Source organism: Perognathus longimembris, chromosome 11 (genome assembly GCF_023159225.1).
Source record: "Perognathus longimembris pacificus isolate PPM17 chromosome 11, ASM2315922v1, whole genome shotgun sequence".
Lineage (NCBI taxonomy): Eukaryota > Metazoa > Chordata > Mammalia > Rodentia > Heteromyidae > Perognathus > Perognathus longimembris.
The window spans coordinates 22,147,516-22,173,599 of record NC_063171.1 but is presented as its reverse complement, the minus strand read 5'-3'; the positions used below and the strand labels follow the sequence as shown (position 1 = coordinate 22,173,599).

At 36.9% G+C, this 26,084-nt stretch overlaps 1 protein-coding gene across 5 annotated transcripts in view; it reads left to right on the top strand.

Annotated features, from left to right (window-relative positions):
• Nucleotides 1–26,084, top strand: part of Cep350 (centrosomal protein 350) — a 130,454-nt gene that overhangs the window by 14,969 nt on the left and 89,401 nt on the right. For 3 of the 5 annotated variants that reach the window (XM_048357909.1, XM_048357908.1, XM_048357910.1), the window contains 8 exons: nucleotides 899–984; nucleotides 2,350–2,393; nucleotides 4,434–4,548; nucleotides 7,219–7,378; nucleotides 11,563–12,197; nucleotides 17,351–17,464; nucleotides 22,475–22,588; nucleotides 25,472–25,618. In XM_048357909.1, coding sequence (XP_048213866.1) covers nucleotides 912–984; nucleotides 2,350–2,393; nucleotides 4,434–4,548; nucleotides 7,219–7,378; nucleotides 11,563–12,197; nucleotides 17,351–17,464; nucleotides 22,475–22,588; nucleotides 25,472–25,618 — 1,402 coding nt within the window. In that variant the 5' untranslated portion in view covers nucleotides 899–911. Of the gene's footprint in view, nucleotides 1–898; nucleotides 985–2,349; nucleotides 2,394–2,684; nucleotides 2,783–4,433; nucleotides 4,549–7,218; nucleotides 7,379–11,562; nucleotides 12,198–17,350; nucleotides 17,465–22,474; nucleotides 22,589–25,471; nucleotides 25,619–26,084 lie in introns of those variants that run through there. The other 2 variants (XM_048357912.1, XM_048357911.1) reach the window with 2 other exon arrangements.

Below are 26,084 nucleotides of genomic sequence, written 5' to 3'. Positions count from 1 at the left end.
GGCATTTTGCAGATTGAGATACTTTAAAGATACTAAGAGTTAACAGGCTTCTGTGGTTCATCTCTGTAATCTTGGCTACATAGGAGGCAGACACCCTCCCCACTTCCTCAGCTGGGGCTTAAACTCAGTGCTTCATGCTTTTACTCAGCTTGTTTAGTCATGGTTGGTGCCCTACCACTTGAGACACATCCCCAGACCAGCATTTTGCTGGTTAATTAGAGATGGAGTCTCATGGACTTTTATGTCTTCCTAACTTGAAACTACAGTCTTCTGATTTCAGCTTCCTGAATTGTTAGGACTATAGGCATGAACCTCCAGTGCCTGTCTTGATCATTTCTTTATAAGGTCCCACCAACATTATAAGGCTCTAATTTTTCTACATTTTTTTTTTTTTTTTGGCCAGTCGTGGGCCTTGGACTCAGGGCCTGAGCACTGTCCCTGGCTTCTTCCCGCTCAAGGCTAGCACTCTGCCACTTGAGCCACAGCGCCGCTTCTGGCCGTTTTCTGTATATGTGGTGCTGGGGAATCGAACCTAGGGCCTCGTGTATCCGAGGCAGGCACTCTTGCCACTAGGCTATATCCCCAGCCCTCTAATTTTTCTACATTTTGCTAGCACTTTTTTTTTCTGTTTTAAATAATAGCCATCCTGATGGCATTATATTGTGAAATCATCACAATATAATTTTTACAGTTTTAATAGTTATTATTTTTCCTGGTTTATTTTTTCTAAAGAAAGGTAAAATTATTGGATTATGGAATACTTATGAGCATGTAAAAATATGTTTTAGAGATGACAGAATTCTTTCATAACTTTCACAAAGGGCAAAAAGTCAGGACATTTTTGTATTAGTGCTATTGTACTAGTATCTAGTGATTAATAATAATGATATAATTGCAGGTAAATTGGCAAAATGAGGAGCAGCAAATCAAAAGAGGTGCCTTTACTAAATCCAAGGAACTCTCAAAGCAAGGATACTGTTCAAGGTATGAAGTTAGAAGTTTGTTTTCTGCATGGAGAACAGGAAATGGTTCTCTGTTCCTATTTCTCTTTAACTTCGTTGTAAAACAGAACAGAACTTTTAGGTTCATATTTTAAGTTTTGAGCTAATCTGTACATGAAAATGAAACATTCTGTTTTATAAAAATGGATAAATAATTGTTATTCCAATATTGAGTATACAAAGTATTTTATCTTTAAAGGCATCCTTTAATAAACTATTTTGTAAGGAAGCATCTTTTAATAAAATGCATTAGTGTCTGTAAAATTAGTTTTATACCCTTCTCCCCCAGATATTCTGATCTTAATATAATTAGTATAATATAGCTTCTGATGTAATTATAAGCCTATGTACAGATACCAAAATTATATTTTTATTGAACACATTTCTAAGTCATACATTAGGAGTAACTAAGGTATGATATAAAGAGAGATTGAAAAACTGGATTGCCTCTGGCAAAAGATTTTTGAGTTTGTTAGGTATCTGGGATGCAAGTCACATGGGGAGTGTTTGGAGGAAATGAAAATATCCTGGAAAAGGATGACTCATAGGAAAGGTACTACCTTAAATTATTTGAAGGGCCATTATCTGAAAGTGAAAAATTAGATTTGTTTCTACCTGTAGATTGGAATCTGGAAGTTTTCTAATTTTGTTCATATTATAACTTTAAATATAAAACAATACAAAGTATTGTATTTGGTTGGACATGGTGCTGCACATCTATAATACCACTACACAGGAGACTGAGGCAGGAAAAGCATGAATTGAGGCCTGTCTGGGCTACTAGGCAGACAAGTTTTGGAGCCAGGTGCCAGAGGCTCATGCCTGTAATCAGGGGGCTGAGATCTGAGGGTCATGGTTTGAAGCTAGCCTGGGCAGGAAAGTCTGTGAGACTCTTATCTCCAATAAACTGTTCAGAAAAAGCTGAAGTGTTTCAGTGGCTCAAGTGGTAGCACACCTCCCTTGAGCAAAAAGAAATTCAGGGACAGGTCTTAGGCTCAGAGTTCAAGCCCTAGGACTGGTATTTAAAAAAGATTTAGTTTTGTATTTGTTCAGCCGATTGGTGTAAACTGAGGATACTGTTTATTTTTGGATGTCAGTCCAGCTCTCCTAAGAACTAATACTGTACTATTGGTACTTATTAAACTGTAAGTCATATGTTGGCATAGTTTACAACATGGTCGTTAGAATAAAAACCTATTTTGTTTCAAGTTGAGAAAGCACTTGCTGAGGAATAATTTTGCATAGCAGAGTAGTTCTAAAAACTTATGGTCAATTGGAAATGTATTAAAACTTTCATTCTGAGATCTTCAGAGGTTCTAATTTTGTAAATAATCACTTTTTCTGGCAGATATAACCACATCGTGGGATGCACTTTCTCAGACCAAGGCTGCTGTAAGAAATTTTAGCTTCCATGTATTTATTTGTTTTAAAATTGATACCTTGTTAAGATTTGGTTGATTAAAACATTTTCTTTAGCACTTTTTACAATAGAAAAATAAAGGTAAACATTTTGGCAAGAAGTTAAGCATGTTATATAGTGAACATAAAGTAGAACTTTTAAACAGTAAAGGAGTAAACAAGAATTAGTCTTAGGAGCACTAACACAATGGTATATAAAATATTAAAAGAACTTAAAATGATTCACTTTTAACAGATGTGTTTCTTTTGTATGGTGAAATGAAGATTTAAACAGAGAATGAATTTGGGAGGTTGTCCTGTGTCTATATAGAAGGCTTATTGTAAGGGAGGAGTGAAAGAACCAGCTTTTCCTTTAATGAACTGTGAGTGACCTCTTCTTTTTTGTGCAGTAACAGGCTATTTTTTGTTAAACTACTGAAGGACTATGTGGGCAACTTGTTCCCATTTGTGCCCTTCCCAATCTTGTCTGGATATTAGGAACCTAAAGTTTGCAAAGTGACATATAGTCCTTTATAGGGAGATGCTTCTATTTTCGTTTGCTTTCTGGGTTCATTACACTTTTGATATGCCTGTTTGATTTTGTGTGTCACACAGAGTCTTATCACCTGCTGAGGTTTTGGGTTTTTTGTGTGTGTTTGTGTTGGTAACAGGGCTTGAACTCTGAGCCTGAACTCTTTTGTTCAAGGATAGCACTGCACCACATGAGCTTCCCTTCTGGCTTTTAAAATTTTTCATTCTTTTTTTGGTTAATTGGATATAAGAGTCTCACAGGCTTTTCCTATCTGGGCATTGAATTGTGATAATCAGTTCCCAGCCTCTTGAGGAATCAAGTAAAGGATTTATAGTTTATATTTGGTCTCAGTGTCAAGTCAGGTTTTTTTTTGCCTTATGAATAACCAATGTATACTCTCTCGTCTATATCAGACTGTACGTCTACAATGTTGGATTAGTTTTTATTCCTCAGTTTAATTGAAGCCAAGCTAATTCCTGGCTAAACTATTAGTAGTTGTTTTTCAAAACTATCGGATATTTTTGAAGTGTTTTAAGGATGATACGGAACTAGTAAGTTGGGGAACAGTCTGATACAGAAAGAGTAAAGGATAGTTAGTAAAGGATTAGCCCTTTTTTTAGAAAAGCATATCATACTAAAATGTGAAAGAAGGTAAGTTTTATACAAAGTATTTGTAAGGGATAGAATATTTTTTGCTTTTTGAGACACAATCTCATGTATCCCAGACTGGCTTTGAACTCATGATATCCTGACCCACTTAGCTTTTGATGATTTTAATTTTAATATACATATATTTCTGTTTTTAAATATTCTACTATAAGCCTATAATACAGGCTTATAGAGTCCAATTTCTCCTAAACTTTATTATTCAGGAGAAAGTTCTTCTTGAACATGGTGGTTATACCAAAAATTGGGTTATTTTGCAGAATATGTATGAAACCTGTTTATTATCCTGTGAGTTTTGTCCTTATTAGAAATATATTTAGTCCAGTTAAATTATCTTTTCCTCATTTTTGCATGAAAATATGTAAGATATATAAATATAACCATATTGGATATACAATATCATATAATTTACTGCTTCAGAAAACTTATTAAAAAATTCATTCATCAAGATGACTAGAAACTCCTTGTTGGTCTTTTTGTTATTATGTGAAGATTTGATATTCTTGTTCAAAGCCTAATTACAACTGAAGTAATAAGTGTTATAAAAGCTAATATTGGATAAGTGATAGAGTGCCTGCCTACTAAGCACAAAGCCCTGGTTCAAATCCAGTACTATTAATAAAATAAAATAAAATAAAATAAAATAAAATAAAATGCAACATGTGATCTTATAGGGAATCCTGTAAGATAGAAGAAAAAAAGCTATTAATACAAGAAAACACTGGAGTTTTCTACTTTGGAGAATATACTTTGGCAATGTAGTTTTCAATAACTGTAAACCAATGTTACCAATTTTTAGAATTAACTAATGCATTGTGATATAATTTGAACTTTAGCTGAGGCACATTGAAAACAAATTAGAAGTAGCTCCTACAAGTACAGCTGTGTTTGATTCTGTCATGGATGCCAAGAAGTTTTCTACAAGCGCTACCCGAAAAATAAGTAGAAAAGGTATGTGTGAAGTGACTCCCAGATATATTACTATTAAGTGTGAATATTAGATACTAGCTTTGATTCAGTTTAATATTTTTAATAGTTCCCTGAGTTTGCTTGCTTTTCTTCTTGGAGACTGAACTTCATCAGCATTTGAGTTTTTTCCTTTTGTACTGAGTAGTTATGAAGCTTCTCATGCTCAGTGATTGCCCATGGTCTGTCTGTTCATTCTCTTTTGATTAGGAACCATAGCACTATTGTATCACTTTAACAGGAAGTTTTCATTTGTTTGCAGTATTGGTATTTTTTGAGGTTATGTAGTCTATTTCTTAAAATCTACAGGTATGTTTGAAAGCGACATTTAAATGTCATAATAAGATGTGTATTAAATTGTAAATGGAATACTTTTCCTACAGATACTAATACCATGTAAATAGTTGGCTGCCTATCACATATTTGATTGTTTCTTCTTTTTTTTTTTTTTTTTTTTTTTTGGTTGTAGGGCTAGAACTCAGGGGCTGGACACTGTTGCTGAGCTTTTTTGCTTAAGGCTAGCGCCCTACAACTTTGAAACTCCATACCACTTCTGGTTTTTGAGTGGCTAATTGGAGATAAAAGTGTCACAGGGATTTTTCTGCCCGAGTTAGCTTTAAACTGTGACCCTCAGATCTCAGCAGCTTCTTGAGTAATTAGGATTATAGGTGTGAGCCATTAGTGCCTGGTGACATATTTGATTTTGTGATTTTTTTTTCTTTTTTCTTTTTGTAGTATTGGGGTTTGAACTTATTGTAAGGTCCACCCAGGGAGGGCTGCATGCAGATGCCCCTCCACCTGTTTAAGTCTGCACCTAGTACCTGACTTACCTAGGTAGCTGGCACACCTGAAGGGAGTTACCTCCCCCTTCTCTAAGGTCACATCCAATATACCTGGCCATACCTCCCACCTTTTCCTATATAATCCAGCTCAACACGGTCCCTGCTCTCTTTTTCCTTTTCTCTCTTACTCTTTTTGCTCTTTTCTCTCTTTGTCCCTTCTTCCTTCCCCTTTGTCTCCCCACGCCTCTATCTTGTATGGGCTGGCAGTTTGCTTTCCCCCCAATAAACTCCTTTCTGCCTGAACCATGTGGAGGGTTTCCTTTCTGGCAAACATTACACTTACCAAGTCCTATTTTTTGCTGATGATTTTTTGAGATAGTGTCTTGCTTTCTGCCTAGGCATGTGCCTGGGTGCTGGCTTCTTGTTGTAACTAGGATAGCTGGCATGTGCTACCACATTAAACTCTTGTGTTGAGAAGAGGTCTCCCAAACTTTTCTGCCTAGACTGGCCTCAAATCATAGTCCTCCCATTCTTAACCTCTCAAGTATCAAGCTTCAGACATTAGTACCCAGCTTGATTTTGTAGTTTCTTTTTTTTTTTTTGCCAGTCCTGGGCCTTGGACTCAGGGCCTGAGCACTGTCCCTGGCTTCTTCTCACTCAAGGCTAGCACTCTGCTGCTTGAGCCACAGCACCGCTTCTGGCGGTTTTCTGTATATGTGGTGCTGGGGAATCGAACCCAGGGCCTCGTGTATCCGAGGCAGGCACTCTTGCCACTAGGCCATATCCCCAGTCCCTGTAGTTTCTTAATTGAGCTAAAACCTGTAAGTTGATTTTTTTGTTTTGTTTTTTGTTGCCAATCCTGGGGTGTGGACTCAGGGCCTGAGCACATCCCTGGCTTCTTTTTGCTCAAGGCTAGCACTCTACCTCTTGAGCCACAGAGCCACTTCTGGCTTTTTTCTACATCTGTGGTACTGAGGAATCAAACCCAGGGCTTAAAGTATACGAGGCGAGCACTTTACCACTAGGCCATATTCCCAGCCCCTGTGCTTTCTTTTTTTTCTTTCTCCATTCTGGGGCTTGAACTCAGGGCCTGAGCACTGTCCCTGGCTTCGTTTTGCTCAAGGCTAGCACTCTGCCAACTTGAGCCACAGTGCTACTTCTGTCCTTTTCTATATATGTGGTGCTGAGGAATTGAACTTAGGGCTTCATGTATACGAGCCAAGCATTCTTGCCACTAGGCTATATTGCCATATTCCCAGCTTGTGCTTTTTTTTTTTTTTTTAAACCTATCAGTTTGTTGGTTTTTATCTAATACTTCTAAGTGAGTTAGAGTGATTATCAAGGAATTTTATATGTAACTGTTTTGGTGGTACTGGGGTTTGACTTTGAGCCTCATGCTTACTATGCAGGGTTCTACCATTTAAGCCATATATCAGCCCTTTTTTGTTATAGTTATTTTCAGGTAGTATCTGGCATTTTCACCTAGGGTCAGCTTGTAACCTCGGTTCTCCTACCTACAATAGTCCATGTGGCTGGAATCACAGGTGTCACTCCCATATCCAAATTACTGATGGAAATGAAACTCTCCTGACTTTTTCCTGGATGGCCTTGACCCTTAATCCATCAAATGTCTGCCTCATGAGTAGCTGAGATTTATGAGTCCACAAAGCCCTAGCCTCTCTAATAAAGCTTTTTGTTTTATATTTGTTGCTCAGAATATTATTTATAGATTGATGACTATAATACCTTAACCTGTATATTCTAGCTTCTTATCAGTAGAGATGCTAGAAGTAACATTTTCTGAAGTTATTTTCTTAGCTAATAGACAAATCCAGAAATTGTCCAGTTTAATGCCGTATTCCTTTTCTTTCAGATGGTAGATACTTGGATGATTCTTGGATTAATGCTCCAGCCTCCAAATCTTCTAAATCACGAAAAGAGAAATCTCGTAGTCCTCTCAGAGCTACCACCCTGGAGAGTAATGTAAAGAAAAACAATCGTGTGGAATTTCGTGAACCTTTGGCTTCTTACAGGTCAGTACTGAAAAAAAGAAAAAGTAGCCCTTTGTGTTAGCTTCTGGTATTTTTGATAGCAACATGATTTATTTTTGTCTTGTATAATATTTTCTCTATATGAAGTAGTAGCAGCAGTTTACTGACATTAACTTTTTCCCACAAAATATACAAAACTGTTTTCATATTATAAAATATTCTTGTAGTCTCTTTTATTTTTATTTTTGTCATGCTGGAGAGCAAACCTAAGGTAAGCACTACCACTGAGCAGGACCTGGCTTCTCCCAAGCCTAATAGCCTCTTTTTTTTTTTTTTTTGTTCCATTGTGGGTCTTAAACCTAAGCCTAAGCACTGTTGCTGAGTTCTTCGGCTCTCCCATTTGAGCCACAGGACCACTTTTTTTTTTTTTTTTTGGCCAGTCCTGGGCCTTGGACTCAGGGTCTGAGCACTGTCCCTGGCTTCTTCCCGCTCAAGGCTAGCACTCTGCCACTTGAGCCACAGCGCCACTTCTGGCCGTTTTCTGTATATGTGGTACTGGGGAATCGAACCTAGGGCCTCGTGTATCCGAGGCAGGCACTCTTGCCACTAGGCTATATCCCCAGCCCCCACAGGGCCACTTTTGGTTTTCTGGTGGTTAATTGGAGATAAGAGTCTCATAGACTTTCCTGCCCCGGCTGGCTTTGAACTGTGATCCTCAGATCTCAGCTTCCTAGGTAGGATTACAGGTGTGAGTCACCAGCCCCCGGCTCCTTTGCAGATAATTTTTTAAAATCTTGATAGTTGTAGTCAGCCATCTGAATCTTGTATCATTATGAATGTAATTTGGTTTACTGTTTCATTTGGTGGCCCATAGCTCCATTCTGCTGCTTAGGTACTCAAGATTAATATGTGTATTTAATAAAATAGAAAATACAAATTCTTTCCATTTTTATTAGCATAGTTTAGGATATTCAGCTGTTTAGGCTGCTCACTTCTTAGTAGCCAGAAAGCACCAAGGAAGAGAGTGGAACTCAGTGAGATGATATAGATATGAAGGGCATGGCCCTTACAATCTACTTCTTCCAGCTAGCTAGGTCCTATGTCCTAGAGTTTTGGGAATCTTCTGAAATAGTATCACTAGCTAAGGACCAAGCATTTAACATTGTCTCTGGGGCATTTCATATTGAAATTATAATACTTTGTCACTTTATTTTCCCAGCCAAATTAATCTTTGTTCCAGTAATAATATGAGAATTCTATTACAGATTTACACATTGTGCTTGGTGCCAGTGGCTCAGGCCTGTAATCCTAGCTATTCAGGAAGGATGAGATCTGAGGATCCCTGAGCAGGAAAGTCCTTGAGACTCTTATCTCCAATTAACCACCAAAAATCTGGAAGTGTAGCCATGGCTAAAGTGATAGAGCATTAGCCTTGAGCAAAAGAGCTCTGGGACAGCACCCAGGCCTTGAGTTTAAACCCTAGGACTGGCAAAAAACAAAAACAAAAAACTCCCTCAAACAACCCAAAACAGAATTTACAGGTTATATATTTTGATCCTGTTTGTTCACCACACTAATCTTTTTTAAAGCGTAAATCTTGTGATCTTCCCAAACCAGTAGCTTAATGTCTGACATGCTGAATAATCAATAAAAACTTTTCTAATATTTTAATATGAAAAATTTAAAATTTATAGAAAAGTAGAGGAATTGTGTAGTGAATAATGATTGAGTGAAAGACTGAAATTACTTTGTCTATTTTTTCTCCTTTTAAAATTGAAATATATAACCTGTCATTTTATGCTTTTATTTTGTACGTGTGGCAATTTTAGACTTAAATAATTTTAACAGTGAATTGTTACGTTATTGTACTTAGTCCTAGTCTCTGATAGTAGCAATAAAGAAATTTCTCATTGTATTTTGCTCAGTATTCAATCCACTCCAAATAGGCCCTCAAGGTTTTTGGGTTTGGATCCCAATAAGATCTAATGAAAGCTGCAGGAAATGTACATGTATAAATTGCTATAGCAATAATTACCATACTATGTTGTACTAGATTCATGGCTTTAAGAATTTTCATGGGGCTGGGGATATAGCCTAGTGGCAAGAGTGCCTGCCTCGGATACACGAGGCCCTAGGTTCGATTCCCCAGCACCACATGTACAGAAAACGGCCAGAAGCGGCGCTGTGGCTCAAGTGGCAGAGTGCTAGCCTTGAGCGGGAAGAAGCCAGGGACAGTGCTTAGGCCCTGAGTCCAAGGCCCAGGACTGGCCAAAAAAAAAAGAATTTTCATGGTATTTAGGTTTTTATGTCTTGATGTAAAATAGATAGATCAGGCTCAAAGTAAAAGTGTATGGTTAAAGAACATACAAAATTTAAACATTTTTAGAAGATACACACAAAAATGTTTTATGTTCCTATAATCTAATGTTTAACTTTTATTTCATTTTGGATTGACCATGTGTCATTTGTTTCATAGCCACTATTTTAGACTTTGCAGGCCCAAAGTGTTGTCTTTTTATGTTTATTGGGTATTTTTCCTTGTTGATGTTCATGTTATAGCTATCATATTTATCTTCATTAACTTCCCTTTTAATAACCTACTTTTTTTTTTTTTTTGCCAGTCCTGGGCCTTGGACTCAGGGCTTGAGCACTGTCCGTGGCTCCATTTTGCTCAAGGCTAGCCCTCTGCCATTTGAGCCACAGCACCATTTCTGGCCATTTTCTATGTATGTGGTGCTGGGGAATCGAACCCAGGGCTTCATGTATTCGAGGCAAGTACTCTTGCCACTAGGCCATATTCCCAGCCCAATAATCTACTTGCTTAAACACAGAATAAAAACTTTGTTAGAGGGCTGGGAATATGGCCTAGTGGTAAAGTGCTTGCCTTGTATACACGAAGCCCTGCGTTTGATTCCCCAGCACCACATATATACAAAACAACCAGAAGTGGCACTGTGGCTCAAGTGGCAGAGTGCTAGCCTTGAACAAAAAGAAGCCAGGGACAGTGCTCAGGCCCTGAGTTCAAGCCCTAGGACTGGCAAAAAAACCAAAACCAAACAAAAACCTCATTAGAATGCTATATATGAAAGAAGACTTTTGTAGGTGTTATGAGCAGAGGATATAAGCTATAATATATACTTTGGCTCTGCCCAGTTTTCTTTGAGTTTCTGAATACATTTTACATGGTTTAAAGCTGTCAAAATGTACTGTGTTGTTAAGAGAAGTTTAATTTACTGACCACATTTCTTTAATATTCATTATCTTTCCATTTTGTTTCTATTCCCAGTCTATTTCTTAATCTAGAATGTTATATAGAAGTTACATTTATGAAATGCCAGTATTTGAGAACTTTTTTCTAATACTTAAGATGTAATAAAGAATAAATTGTAGTTTTTTAAACATTAAATGAATACCAAAAATCAGATTATAATACTCTGTAGTTTGTAAAGAAAACTTTCCACACATACTTTGCATATTTCTTATTTTATAATATACAGATTATTATTTTGTATATTTTTCATTTGGTGAAAAAAGCATGCGCATTGATTGAGCAAGAATTAATACCATTGTATTACTCATTGTTACTTTGTTTTTTGTTATTTTGAGACAGGGATGCATTATGTATTTGAGAATAGATTCATACTTATGAGCCTCCTTGCCTGAACCTCCGCAGGTTTGCACATTCCTGGCTCTTTTCCTTTTTTTTTTTTCTTCTTTAAGCTTTTTTTGTTTCCTTATACAGAATCTCCCTATGTAGTTTAGATTAGCCTCAAACTCAGGATCTTATGATCCTGCAATTCTGTGCCTATTGAGTGCTAGGATTACAAGTGTGCATCACTACCTCTGGTTATTTTACTATTAGAGGAATTTCTAGTTATGTGTTTTTTCTTTTTAGAGTGGGGAGGTAGGCTCTACTGTTAGCTTAAAGTTCCCCATTCAGTTTTTATTCCTTATTTCAGTTTGTTTCTTGTATGCTATGAAGCCTTTTGCTTGAAAAGAAATCCATTTATTCCTTAGGCAAGTAAAAATCATTTATATTTATATAAAATATTCTATACAACAACATAGTGTTTTGATATGTATATGTATTGTAGAATTGGACAATCAAGTTTTACTTTACTTTTTTGTGGTGAAAAAGTTAAAAATCTATTCTTGGCAATAATATTTCAAGTGGATAATATATTGTTTTAACTATAGTCTAAAACCTTTTTTATTTTTTGATACAGGGAAATCCATGGTACACCTTCCAACTTAAGTCCCAGCCATGTGGAGTCAAAGCATGTATCTTGTATAGATGTTAATGAAGATAAGGTTCAGAGTGTTAACCAGATGTTATGCAATCGAGAACAGAATATACGTTCTGAACAGAATATACGTTCTGATTTTGAGAGCTCTCAGTCATCTGTCATGAATGATACAATTGTTAGGTTTTTAAATGATCGACCAGCAATTGATGCATTGCACAGTTCTGAATGTTTAGTTAAAATGGGAGCTCCTGTGAGAACTGAGAAAGAAATACCTAATAGAGCAAAAATAAATGAAAACAATTCAAAGCCTTTGGTGAGCCAGATGGACCTTGATGTTGATCCAAAAGTGTTATGGTTAACAGACTCTTCTCCATCATCTACTAGTACTTGCAATTCCCAAAGATTAGACATTTTAAAGCGCCGACAACATGATGCCAAGCTGGAAAAACTCAAGGAGAGGATTAGGAAACAGTGGGAACACTCAGAAGAAATAAATGGCCGGGGTCAGAATCTGGATCATATTGACCATCCAGTAATGGTTGTTAATGTTGATAGCTCAGTGACAGCAAAAGTCAGGAAAGTGGCAACAGCACCACCTGCTCCAACATATAAAGGTTTGTAATTAATTAATCTTTGTATCTTTTCTGTTTTCCTTTCTTTTTATTTCCCTTTTCTCCTAGGATATATTTTAATAGAGTAGATCGTCTTTAGAACAGGATGTGATTTTCCAATTGGATGCATGAAGTAATTATGTCAATGCCATATAGATCAAGATGCATTGTACTCATAACCTGATTAAAGGAATTGTGATGGACCTTAATAATAAATCCAAAACAATTATGTCAAGATAAATATTGTAAATGGAGATTCCTAGATACACCACTAAATTTCTGGGATGGGGTCCAGAATTACAATTTTTTTACAAGTTATTAAGAGGCTAATAAAGCTTAAGACCCATGAATGTCTAATAAGTTATATAAAACAGAGAATAAAAATTAATACTATTTTCAGAGAACCGAGAGCATATTGTGCTTAGTATTTGGAATTAATAAGAATTCTTTAAAAATTTAATATTTATGGTAGTGTATGTGTATAATCCAAGTTACTTGGAAGGCTGAGACAGGAAGGTTTTAAGTTTGAGGCCATCCTGAGCTACATAATAAGTTCTAGGCCATTTTGGGCTATGTAAAACCATATGACCCGTTCTCAAAACAAAAAAGATATAAAATATGTAGTAACTTAAACACAATAAAAAAAGATATAAAGGATTAGGGATATAGCTTGTAGTAGAGCACTTGTCTAGCATGTACAAGACAATTTAATAACCAGTATTGAAAATAAAAACTATTAAAAATCAGATTTTAGTGTCCAGTGAATATTCAAATATTTTGCTATGTATTATATTACTTTGTCACTGACATTAAAGTTTTTCGAGTTTTGAAAGTCACACTTATGCTGTCATGGAGAAAATGCTTTTCTGAATTTTTAATATACAGATGTACAGGGCAGTTGTAATTATATAAGCCAGGTAACAAGTACTTTTCTTTTTGCACAATATCACTCCTCTCATTCTTTTTTCTTTTTTAGTCAGTTTTGTTTTGTTATGTATGATAATTTTAAGGGATGTCTGGTTTTTTTTTTTTTTTTTTTTTTTTTTAATGCCAGTCCTCGGGCTTTAACTCAGCCTGGGCACTGTCCCTGAGCTGCTTTTTTTTGCTCAAGGCTAACACTCTACCACTTGAGCCACAGTACCACTTCCAGGATGTCTATTTTTGTATTTATATATCTTGATTTATTGTCATAGGATCATCCATGTGAAATTTTTAATGAGTTGACTTCTTGATCAATTTACTTCATTTTAGACTTGTCATTTAAACATCTGCTATTATAGTCTCTTTTATGCATATTTTTCCAAGTTCAGTTTTATAGATAAAGTAGGCATATCAAAAGACCTGTTTTTTTTCTTTTCTATTTTTAAGTTAATGAAGTGATTTTGCTATAGTCAATTTGGTTTTTTATTTCTCTACCAAATGTTTCCTCAATGACTATTGGTTGTTTTTTTTTTAAATAGTTTTAAGGTGTTTATAGGTCATTTGTTTCTTCTGGAACATATATACTATGTATAGTTTTATCAGTTACCAGTTTTCCTTTGTTTTGTGTTCCTTACTATGTTTTACTAATGGTATTAGTATTGTGAATTAGAGAAAAGATAATTTACATTTCATTTTAGCTAATCTGTAATATGCTTGGGACCGAATTCATTTTAGAATAGTAAAGAATTTCTCTGTTGTCTCTAATTGGTCTAATGTCTCATTAGTATAATTGTTTTGTATCTTTTAGTTATTTGTACATTGTAGCAACACTATTGAAACAAATAGTAAATGGTAGAGTCAAAATGTTGGGTTTTTTTTTGCCAGCCATGTGGCTTGAACTTTGTAAGCCAGTACTGTCCTTGAGCTATTTGGCTCAAGGCTGGAGCTCTACCACTTGAGCCACAGTGTCAGTTCTGGTTTTCTGGTGGTTGATAGATAAAGAGTCTCATGGATTTTCCTGCCCAGGCTGGCTTTGAACCATGATCCTTAAATCTTGCCCTCCTGAGTAGCTAGGATTACAGGCGTGAGTCACTGAGTACCTAGCCAAAATATTCTTAATGATTTTGAAAGAGTGATCACCCCAACTCTTTGCTATACTCTGTCATATCTATTAAATGCAGATTATGTAGTCAGTGTTTATTGTACCAAAGTTCTGAAATACCAAAAGGTGGGCGGTGTGGGAGAAGGAACTTTGTAGTTCTACTTCAAAATTTTTCTGAGATGAATACAAATTGTGCTTTTTTGTTGTTGTTCCTGGGGCTTGAACTCAAATACTGGGCACTGTCCCTGAGCTTCTTTTTGCTCAAGGGTAGCACTCTACCACATGGGCCATAGCACCACTTCTGGCTTTTTCTGTTTATGTGGTACTGAAGAATCGAACCCAGTGCTTTATGCATGCTAGGCAAGCACTCTACCACGAGGCCACATTCCCAGCCTCCCCAAATTGTGCTCTTATAACTCATTATTTGTAGTTGTTTGCATATTTTTCTCCTTGATATACATGCCAGTGAAAGTAAAGAGCCTATCTTAGAGCTATCTTACTTTACTCCAGAGCCTAGGGTTGTGTCATAGATATAATGAAGTACCTGGTAATTTTTGTTTTAAATTCTATTCAGTCACTTGAGCCAGCAGAAAAAAAGTTGGACAAAAAAAAAAAATAGAAAACAAAGAAGTGTGGGGACAAAGAGAAATGGATGAATGAATATCGATGTTGAAGTCTTCCTATGGGTAACTTGTAAGTGAAGATGCAAGTGCAAAGAAAGCCTTCCTAGAGAAAAATAAGTGGGATAGGAAAAAAAAAATCTCAAATCTGATGTGTTGGATGCACTAACGTAATTTTATACTTGACCTCATGTACTTTACAGTCAAAATGCAGGTGCACAACACAGTTTATTCAGAATCTCCAAGAGAAAAATGAGACCCTTCTAGCTCCTTTCAGCTGTGATATGTCTTTACATAGTGCATATTCAAATTTACCCACTCAGCTACTCAACCATGTTCACACTGAATAATAAAATAGTGTGTATGTAGGCCAGACTCTAAATAGCATTTACCTATTATGGTGTACATGGCACCAAGACCCAAGTACATTTTTCTTCTTACTTTTTGCTTGTTCTCTGCCTGTCATGTAAATATACTGATGAAAATGTTTAAATGTTCTACAGATGTACTTATGAGCAACAATTTTTAAAAAGTAGAAGTATTTACGCTGATCTGGTAGCACTGAAAGTCAAGGGTTTTACAGCAGTGTAAATGTTACGTTGGAATGATCAGCATACATGACCTGAAGAAACAGAAGTTTTTGAAGTTCTATGCCCAAAATGATGAACATAAAAACACTATGTAAAGCTAATGATGAAGGTCTTGATTGTGTTTTGCAAGAATGAATCTGTCAGCATCACAGAACACATGCCAATGAATGAATGGTAAACTAATCATGAAACAAAGATCTATCACAGTGAACTAAAATTGAAGAGAACTATGAATATTCAAAGACTGGTTTCAGAAATTTAAGAAAAGACCTAGTTTAATTTTTCACAGATTTGTGGTAATAAAGTGTCTGCTATTTACAGAACCACAGATACTCAGTGTCTAGTGTGCCAAAGTCATTGCTGTTGAAATCTGATACTACTAAGTCTATAATACTGATGAAACATCACTGTTTTGGTGTTATTGCCCCAGAAAGATACTAACTATAACTGATGAGACAGCCACTAAAGAAATTAAAGATGCAGAAGACAGAATAACTGTGCTGGGATGTGTTAATGCAGCAGGCACGTGTTTAGTGTGAACTTGCTGTGACAGGCAAAAACTTGCATAGTTTCTATTGTTACACTAACAAAAGGCATGGAGAACAGAACTTTTCTGATTTCACAAACATACTTTCACAAGTGTGCTCACTGCTGGGAAGCTGGATTGTATGAGGACCACAAGATTTTGTTACTCCTTCACAAGTGAACAGTTTATTTTTAAGTTGAAACACTTACAAAAAAAAAAATACTACGAGCCGGGTGCCCATGGCTTAGGTCTATAATCTTAGCTACTCAGGAGGCTGAGCTTTGAGGATCATAGTTCAAAGCCAGCCGGGGAAGGAAAGTCTGTGAGACTCTTAACCTCCGAATAACCACCAGAATATTGGAAGTGGTGCTGTAGCTCAAGTGGTAGAGTGCTAGCCTTTAGCTGAAGAGCTCAGGGACAGAGCCGAGGCCCAGAGTTCAAGCCTTACGACTGACCCCCCCCCCAAAAAATATTACTAATGGTATAAAAAGGTGTGTAGCTCAATGCTAGAGAGCACATGTATAGCATACAGTAGGCTTGAGGTTTGATCTCAAGCACCACAGAAAAACCCAAACCTAAAAACGGTCCCTCCCAAGTAACCCCCCCATGATGTTTATACCATGCATAAACATGGCATAATTAACATGACTGTTAATAAACCATGTTACCAGGATGTCCTCAGATCAATGACAATAAAAACACTTGAATAGCATGCTAGGAGTCATCAGAGGTATGAATTTGGAAGGTTTTCAAAGTATAGCATGTTTGAAGCAGCTGATACAGGGATTTTACTGATGTTTCTATGTTGCAGAGTTACTCTAAAAACAAACGTTTCACTATATTAATGATATATGTTTTTACTGTTAAGCATTCTTGTAGAAATTGATGTTAGAAAATGATTGCCCTATGGTAGTGTATAAATTCAATGTAAGAACTGATAGTAATGCCAAACAACCACAGACTTTTTTTGCAAGCATAGCTGAAATAGTGACACTTTTCATTTTCTGATGGTTCAGTGTACACAAACTTTATTTTGTATACAATATTAAAAAATTACATACAGGTTCCATTTAGGCTACATAGTTATTGTCACTTATATGAAAGATCTAGAATAGTTACATCCATAAAGATAGAAAGTAGATTGAGAGTTGCCAGGGGATCATGTGAGAGGAGTGACTGATGGTAAGTGCAGGCTCTTTTCCCTCCCAGGGTAATGAGATACTTGGCAATTAGATAATTATAGCTCTACAACTTTTAATATACATATACATATATATGTATATTATACACACTAGTTGTATGCTAAGTGAATTTTGTAGTATTTTAATTATGTCACTTAAAGCATAACAAGCAAAAGTTATAAAGCAATAATGTTCTGTTTTGTTGGTCTGTATTAGGTTTCAACCCTTCAGAGACCAAGATTCGAACACCTGATGGGAAAGTATGGCCAGAGGCTGAATTTCAGAACCTGAGTAGAGAACTATACCGAGACTTAGCACTTCACCTTGCAGGTGACAGTACTACTTTTTTTTTTTTTTACTTTATCATACATCTTATCTAATAAATAAATGTAAACATGAAAATGTTACCAAAAGTGTTAAGTGTTATCAAGTGTTAAAGATTTTCCTTTTTCTAACAGCATTTTATAAACTAAAGTAGTAGTGATTTAAGTCATGAGGCTATCTTAGCCTCTAGGCTCTATTCCAGGGTTAAAATTGGCCTACATGGTTGGTGAAACAGGAACTAGGCTATTTTTAAAGGAGGGACTATTGGAATCAAGACTGCCTAGTTTGAAGGTTAACATAGAGCCTAATTGAGGCAGAACAGAAAAAAGAAAAATAAACATTTGAAATGAAGTATGTTAGAGAACTGGAAATAAGAGGAACCTATGGAAGATTGATAGAGAAATAGTAATGTTATAGTAATAAATTTGCTATTTACAGAACATCTAGTGTTATTGAGTAAGATACTAGGTGCTTAGTATTGTGAACTTTTTTTTTTTTTTTTTTGTATGTCAGATCTGGAGCTTGAACTCAGGGCCTGGGCACTTTCTACACTGATAAGTCATTCCATATCAATTATTTTTATTTATTCAATACTGGAATTTGAATTCAGAGCCTCTTGTTTGTTATGTAACTGAGCCAAACCAGCAGTCCTTTTTTACTTTAGATTTATTTCAGATAGTTTCTCATACTTATGCCAAGGGCTTATATTATACTTTTTTTTTTTTTTTGGCCAGTCCTGGGCCTTGGACTCAGGGCCTGAGCACTGTCCCTGGCTTCTTCCCGCTCAAGGCTAGCACTCTGCCACTTGAGCCACAGCGCCGCTTCTGGCCATTTTCTGTATATGTGGTGCTGGGGAATCGAACCTAGGGCCTCGTGTATCCGAGGCAGGCACTCTTGCCACTAGGCTATATCCCCAGCCCTTATATTATACTTTGACCTCTGCTTCCTGCATACCTGGTCCACTGGAATGGACCACCACACTTCTCTTTTTGATTTGCCAGGACTGGCCTTGAATCACGATCATCCCATCTTTACCTCCATGTGGCTCTCTATCTGGTCCAGTTAATCCAATCCTGTTTATTCAGACCCAAATATTTCTCCTCCCTATTTCTTTCATACTTTATATCCAATATTGTCAGAAATATATACATAGTAGAATCACTTTTACCTCTTCTGTAACTATCCAGTTTCTAAACCTAAAACCACAATCAATCTCTTGCCTGGATTATTAAAATAATAATCCTGGGGGCTGGGGATATAGCCTAGTGGCAAGAGTGCCTGCCTCGGATACACGAGGCCCTAGGTTCGATTCCCCAGCACCACATATACAGAAAACGGCCAGAAGTGGCGCTGTGGCTCAAGTGGCAGAGTGCTAGCCTTGAGCTGGAAGAAGCCAGGGACAGTGCTCAGGCCCTGAGTCCAAGGCCCAGGACTGGCCAAAAAAAAAAAATAATAATAATAATCCTGCCAGTTCTTCTTTTTCCTTTTTCCTAATGAGTTTTTATTTTCATCTTAGCTGCCAGAGTAATCTTGTTAAAGCTTAATTTAAATCATGTCACTCTGTTCAAAAGCTTCCAGAAACTTCCCACCTCATATTTAAGTAAGAGCTGAAATTCTTTTTTTTTTTTTTTTTTTTTTTGCCAGTCTTGGGACTTGAACTCACTGTCCCTGAGCTTCTGCTCAAGGCTAGCGCTCTACCACTTGAGCCACAGCAACACTTCCAACTTTTTCTGTTTATTTGGTATGGAGAACTTGAACCCAGAGCTTCATGGATGTTAGGCAAGCACTCTACCATTAAGGCATATTGCCAGCCTTTTAAAAAAAAGTTCATTATAAATTTCATCTGTGATAGAAAAGTGTTATTTATTTATTTATTTTATTATTATTATTTTTTTGTCAGTCCTGGGCCTTGGACTCAGGAGCTGAGCATTGTCCCTGGCTTCTTTTTTTTTTTTTTGCTCATGGCTAGCACTCTGCCACTTGATCCACAGCGCCACTTCTGGCCATTTTCTATATATGTGGTGCTGGGGAATCGAACCCAGGGCTTCATGTATACGAGGCAAGCACTCTTGCCACTAGGCCATATTCCCAGCCCCAGAAAAGTTATTTAGACACAAATGAAGTTCTTACATTAGAAAACAAGATGCAGTGATTAAATTCAGTTTTATACATACTTCTGTGGAACAAAGGCATTTCCCTCAGACTTAATCTCACTGTATTTTGTTTGCCTTCTGAAAACTACATTATGATATAAAAGTATATAAATACATAGCCAGGTGCTAGTGGCTCATGCCTATCTATAATCCTAGCTACTCAGGAGGCTGAGATCTCAGGGCTGTAGTTCAAAGCCAGCCCAGTCAGGAAAGTCTGTGAGACTATTATCTCTAATGAACCACCCAAAATCCTGAAATGAAAATGTGGCTCAAGTGGTAGAGCACTAACTTCAAGCTAAAAAATTTAAGTGACAAGTTCCCAGGACCTGGACACACACATACACACGCACACACACCCCAACCCCTCATGCATCCCCCCACATGCACACACATCCCACATGTACACACACACCACATATACCCCTTCTTAAAATGCTTGTCACAGATACACATACACACATATACACACACAACACACGCACCCTTTCTTAAAATGCTTGTCACAGATGTGGTACAGTGTTTACGAACTCAATACTACACACCAGGCATCAGTGGCTCACACCTGTAACTATATCTACCCAGGGGGCTGAGACTTGAAGGATAGAGTGTCAGACCCAGCCCAGGCAGAAAAGTCCTTGAGATTGCATCTCCAGTTAATCAGTAAAATGCCAAACCAGAGATGTGGCTCGTGTAGATGCCAGCTATGACCAATCAAACTGAGTAAGAGTACAAGGCCCTGAGTTCAAACCCTGGTTATAGGCACAAAGAAAAAATAATTTATTTATTTTTTATTTTTATTATTATTATTATTTTTTTGCCAGTCCTGGGCCTTGGACTCAGGGCCTGAGCACTGTCCCTGGCTTCTTTTTGCTCAAGGCTAGCACTCTGCCACTTGAGTCACAGCGCCACTTCTGGCCATTTTCTGTATATGTGGTGCTGGGGAATCGAACCCAGGGCTTCATGTATATGAGGCAAGCGCTCTTGCCACTAGGCTATATCCCCAGTCCCAGAAAAAATAATTTTAAAAATCTCCACACTCACTCATCTACTGAATCCATTTAACTCAATACATTCCCTCATGTACAATAAAATACAAACTCCATGAGTCCCATGAATTCGTTATTTCTTCCAGTGTAGTCAGGGCCAGGGGATGCTAAGGACATGTCATATACCATCTTGTCTGTCAATATAAGTATCCTAAGAAGAGCTGAAATTCTTACTGTTCTCTAAACCATGCCTAGTCTGACAGAGTTACTCTAACATTTCCTACTATTCTCTGCTCACTCACTCTGACTTCCTTGCTATTTCTTCACACTTAGTTTGCTCCTGTTTTAGGACTTCTTACTTATATTTACCTGCTTATAATGCAGAGCTCTACATATCTTTTCAAATTATATATATTCATACATATAACTAAGGTTAAGTTTTTGAATTCTTGTGTCTAGTCAGTATCTTCCCCCAGAATGATATTAAAAAATTAATGAGTAGTAATTTATATGTGGAATACCGACTTGAAATACACAAATACCTACTTGAAATACACAGATCTAAACATGAAAGGATTTACTTTGAGACTGTTGAGGATTTTGCAGAGTTTTTATGTAGAATTTTTGCAATGAGCCAGGCATTGGTGGTTCATGCCTGTAATCCTAGCTACTCAGGGGTCTGAGATCTGAGATCTGAGAATTATGGTTCAAAGCCAACCTGGGCAGAAAAATCCTTGAGACTCTTACCTTCAACTAACCAGCAAAAAGCTAAAAATTGCAGGTGTGGCTCAAAGAATAGAATGCCAGCCTTGAGCAAAAAGAAAGCTATGCAAGAGAGTTGAGGACTTGAGTTCAAGCCCTAGTACCGACACACACACACACACACACACACACACAATTTTAAATTAGACAGTTAATAAAAGCACTTGCTTTTGAAATTTTACACATTATCTTGGTTTTAAAGACATTATTATTATAGCTTTTTTTCTGTTTGTCAGAATGAGGTACATTTCTAACAGATCTTATGATGGAAGAAAAACCAAACACTTGGAATATAACAATGGAATAGGGAAGTGGTAATTTTTAGACTTTTATAGGAGGAGTTGACATTGGTCATATTAACATAGCTTGTCATACTAACAGTTCATTTTGAAAGTCTCTTTGTCCCTTCTTCAATCTTGTGTTTTATACTTTAATAGTACTTCATCTTGTCCAATGGAGATACTTGCAAGAACCCTAGAGGATGCCTGAAACTAGATAATACTAGACCCCATTTATTTTGTTTTTTTTCTATACATACCAGTGATAATATTTAATTTATAAATTCAGTATATTGAGGTTAACTATAGTGACTTACTGTAGATTGTAGAAATTTTTTCAGCATGTAATTCTTTGTTTTTATTAAGTTAGCAACTTTCTCTTACTTGGGGTATACTCAAGTTGCCATCATTACTATTCTTGAGCTTTGGGGGTCATTAAAATAAAGTTTGCTTGAACACAAGCTCTACATACCACTATTAGGCACATCCATAACCAACATGGCTACTGAGTTGACTAATTAGTGAGTAATAGACGGGTAACACACACAGCATGCATATGCTCAATAAAGGAATGGCTTGCTCTGGGATGGATGGAGGTGGTTAATGAGAGATTTCATCATACTACTCAGAATGAAGTACAGTCTGTTACTTTTAAATTGTTTATTTTTAGAATTTTCCATTTAATGTTTTAGACTGTACTTGTACTTGGGTTACTGAAAGTGTAGAAAATGAAACCACTGATGGGGGGAATATTATACTGATAATAGTTTTCTTACTAGGAGAGGATTGGAAGAGGGTGGGAAGCATAATGATTGCTGTAAGTGTTTTGCTTTTCAGATGATATCTCTATAAAAGAGAAACCTGCTGAAAAAAATAAAGAGAAGAAAGTGGTCAAGCCAGTACGGAAAGTCCAAAAGGTAACACAGTTATCAAGTCCAGAATGCAAAACAGGTTAGTTTTTTAATAACATGTTTATCCTAAAATTACATATTGTTGAAATTTATAAGGATATAAATATCTGTTACTAGATGTTTTCAGTATTTAGTACATAAGAAAACCTAGTATATGTGTCATTATTGTGTGTGTGCTTTAAGTTATATTGACAGAATAAGACATACTTATTTAGAGCTACACAATTGGAAAGGTTTCATATGAGTGTATGTCCATAAAACTTGATTAATATGTTTATACTTATAAACACTACTTCAGAGTTTTTTCTATCGTTATTTTTTAAAATATAATTTTTTTTTTTTTTTTTTTTTTTTTTGGCCAGTCCTGGGCCTTGGGCTCAGGGCCTGAGCACTGTCCCTGGCTTCTTCCCGCTCAAGGCTAGCACTCTGCCACTTGAGCCACAGCGCCGCTTCTGGCCGTTTTCTGTATATGTGGTGCTGGGGAATCGAACCTAGGGCCTCGTGTATCCGAGGCAGGCACAATTGCCACTAGGCTATATCCCCAGCCCTAAAATATAATTTTATTGTTATTGTTAAGGCATTGTATAGAGGGGTTAACATTTCATAAGTCAGGTAATAAGTACATTTCTGTTTTTGGACACTATCACTTGTTCCTTTGCTTTACCTCAGTTTTCCCCTCCCATCCTTGTTCACAAGTTACATAGGTCATTTTCCACATAGTGTATACTGGATAGCATCATTGCATTTATTTACCTGTCCTCATTCCCTGTACCTGTCCCCTTTGCCCTTTAAAAGAAAAAGAAGTCCCAAAGTCAAAAAAAGCCCAGGTTATACCTTTGTGTTCCTCCCTTAAAGGTATCCTCCTTTGGTCTGTTTGTGTGTGAATGCCTAGAGTCCTATATAGGTTATCATGTTCAGTTATATTTTAGATCTAGCCTCCATATATGAGAGAAAACATGTGCCATTTGTCTCCCTGAGCTTGGCTTACTTCACTTAGCATGATTTGTTCTAAGTCCATCCATTTCCCTGCAAATGGCATAATTTTATTCTTTCTAATGGATGAGTAAAATTCCATTGTGTATATGTACACAATGATCCACTCATCTTATGTTAGGCATCCGGGCTGTTTACAAAACAAGAGTGGTAGGTCTGGATCATAAGGAAGTTCTATGTTTAATTTTTTTGTTTTGTTTTGTTTTTTTTGCCAGTCCTGGGGCTTGAACTCAGGGCCTGAGCACTGTCCCTGGCTTCTTTTTGCTCAAGGCTAGCACTCTACCACTTGGGCCACAGCGCCACTTCTGGCTTTTTCTATATATGTGGTGCTGAGGAATCAAACCCAGGGCTTCATGAGGCGAGCACTTTACCACTAGGCTATATTCCCAGCCCTATGTTTAATTTTTTGAGGAATCCCCCCAGACCACCTTCCAGAGTGGTTGAACTAGTTTACATTCCCACCAACATGCAGTGGTTATTTTTGAGATAAGGTTTTACTTTCTGCTTAGGCAAACGCCTGGATTATGATCCACTATTGTTCACATCCTATGGTAGATGGGATGACAGGCACACGCCTAACTTCCATTGAGATAGAGTCCCATGGACTTTCCTTTGGGGCTGACTAATCTTGAATTTCGGTCCTCTTGATGTTTGCCTCTATTGTAGCTAGGAAGATAGACATGTGCCACAGTGCTCAGGTTCAGATGGAGGTCTCTTGAACTTTTCTTCCTAGGCTGGACTTTTAACTATGTTGATCCTGATCTCAGCTTCCCATTTAGTTAGAATTATAAGCATGAGTCATTGGTGCCCAGCTTACTTTTCTTAAGAAAATAAAATTTCTTATACCTTAAGTAATGGATTTTAAACTCTGTTTTTGATAGATTCCATAAGTATTTTGTGGTAGCCAAAATATTTTATAAATATTTTGTGGTAAGGTTAATAACAGTATAAAATATTTCTGAAGTAAACAGTGAGGATTTATAATTAACCTTTTTTATTTTGGTGGGACTGAGATTTTAATTTATGGCCTAATTCTTGTTGGGCAGGCACTTTACCAGTTGACTTCTAGCCCTTCTATGGAAATACCAATAATATAATCTCCTTCAAAGGGGATTACTGTTAAGTGCTTGTTATATGTTTCTTCAGAATGTTTTCTTGTGCTTAAGTCATTTTTTTGTTTAGCAAATGTATATTTTATCATGTACTGTGCAATGTGTCATATGGTAAATCAAATGCTAACAGTAATGTATATTTTTGTTTTCTACTAAGTACCATTGTTGAATTCAGGGCCCTACACGAAGTTTCAGAAATCATTATGATTTGGTACTTAATTCTGAAGCATTTGACATCGAAATGTAGCAAGTCAAGATAAAAACAAACTGAGGGGAGGGGGGAGGAGAGAATGAAGGAGGAGGTAACAAACAGTACAAGAAATGTATCCAATGCCTAAGTATGAAACTGTAACCTCTCTGTACATCAGTTTGACAATAAAAATTAAAAAAAAAAAAGAAATCACATACCAAAAAAAAGATTGGCTCACCCATGGAAATTTTGAACTTTATGCAAATATGGCCTAGTGGCAAGAGTGCTTGCCTTGTATACATGAAGCCCTGGGTTCAATTTCCCAGCACCACCTATATAGAAAATGGCCAGAAGTGGCGCTGTGGCTCAAGTGGCAGAGTACTAGCCTTGAGCAGAAAGAAGCCAGGGACAGTGCTCAGGCCCTGAGTCCAAGGCCCCTCCCCCCCAAAAAAGATATAAACAAACTGTTACCCAATTTTAATGGCTTAGAGTTAAAAATATACTTACATTGTGAACCTTTTGATTTTGATGGGAGGTAAATGTCAATTATTAAATCAACATGGTTGAGTATATATACTTCTTAAAGCTAAAATATGTTTTAGATTTCAGTGCATTATATATATTTTAGGGAATAGTCATCTGATAAGTACTTCTTCTTGGCGAGATGGACAAAAACTAGTAAAGAAGATTCTGGGACCTGTACCAAGAATGGAGCAAAAAGAACGAAGAACGGCATCAAGTGAAAGAAGTGGGAGAGAAAAAACTAATAAATCTGGTAAGTGGCTTTAATTAAAATTGTTGTAAAAGATAATTAAAATTTGCTTCAGGGGTAGGAATGTAGCTTTAGTGTTAGAGTGCTTGCCTAGCATGCATGAAGCCCTGGGTTCCATTTCTCATTACCACATAAAAAGAAAAAGCCAGAAGTGGTGCCATGGTTCAAGTGGTAGAGTGCTGACCTTGACTAAAAGAAGCTCAGGGATGGTGTGCCCAAGCCCTGAGTTTGAGCCCCGGGACTGGCAAAAAAAAAAAAAAATTGCTTCAGTGACTCCCACATGTAATCCTAGCTACTCAGGAGGCTGATACCGGTTTTTTTATTTTTGGGAGGCCGGTCCTGGGTGTTGAACTCAATGCCTGGGCTCTGTGAGCCTCTCTGTGTTCAAGGCTAGAGTTCTAGTACTTGAACCACAGCACCACTTTCAGCTTTTTTCTATTTATGTGGTACTGAGGAATCGAACCCAGGG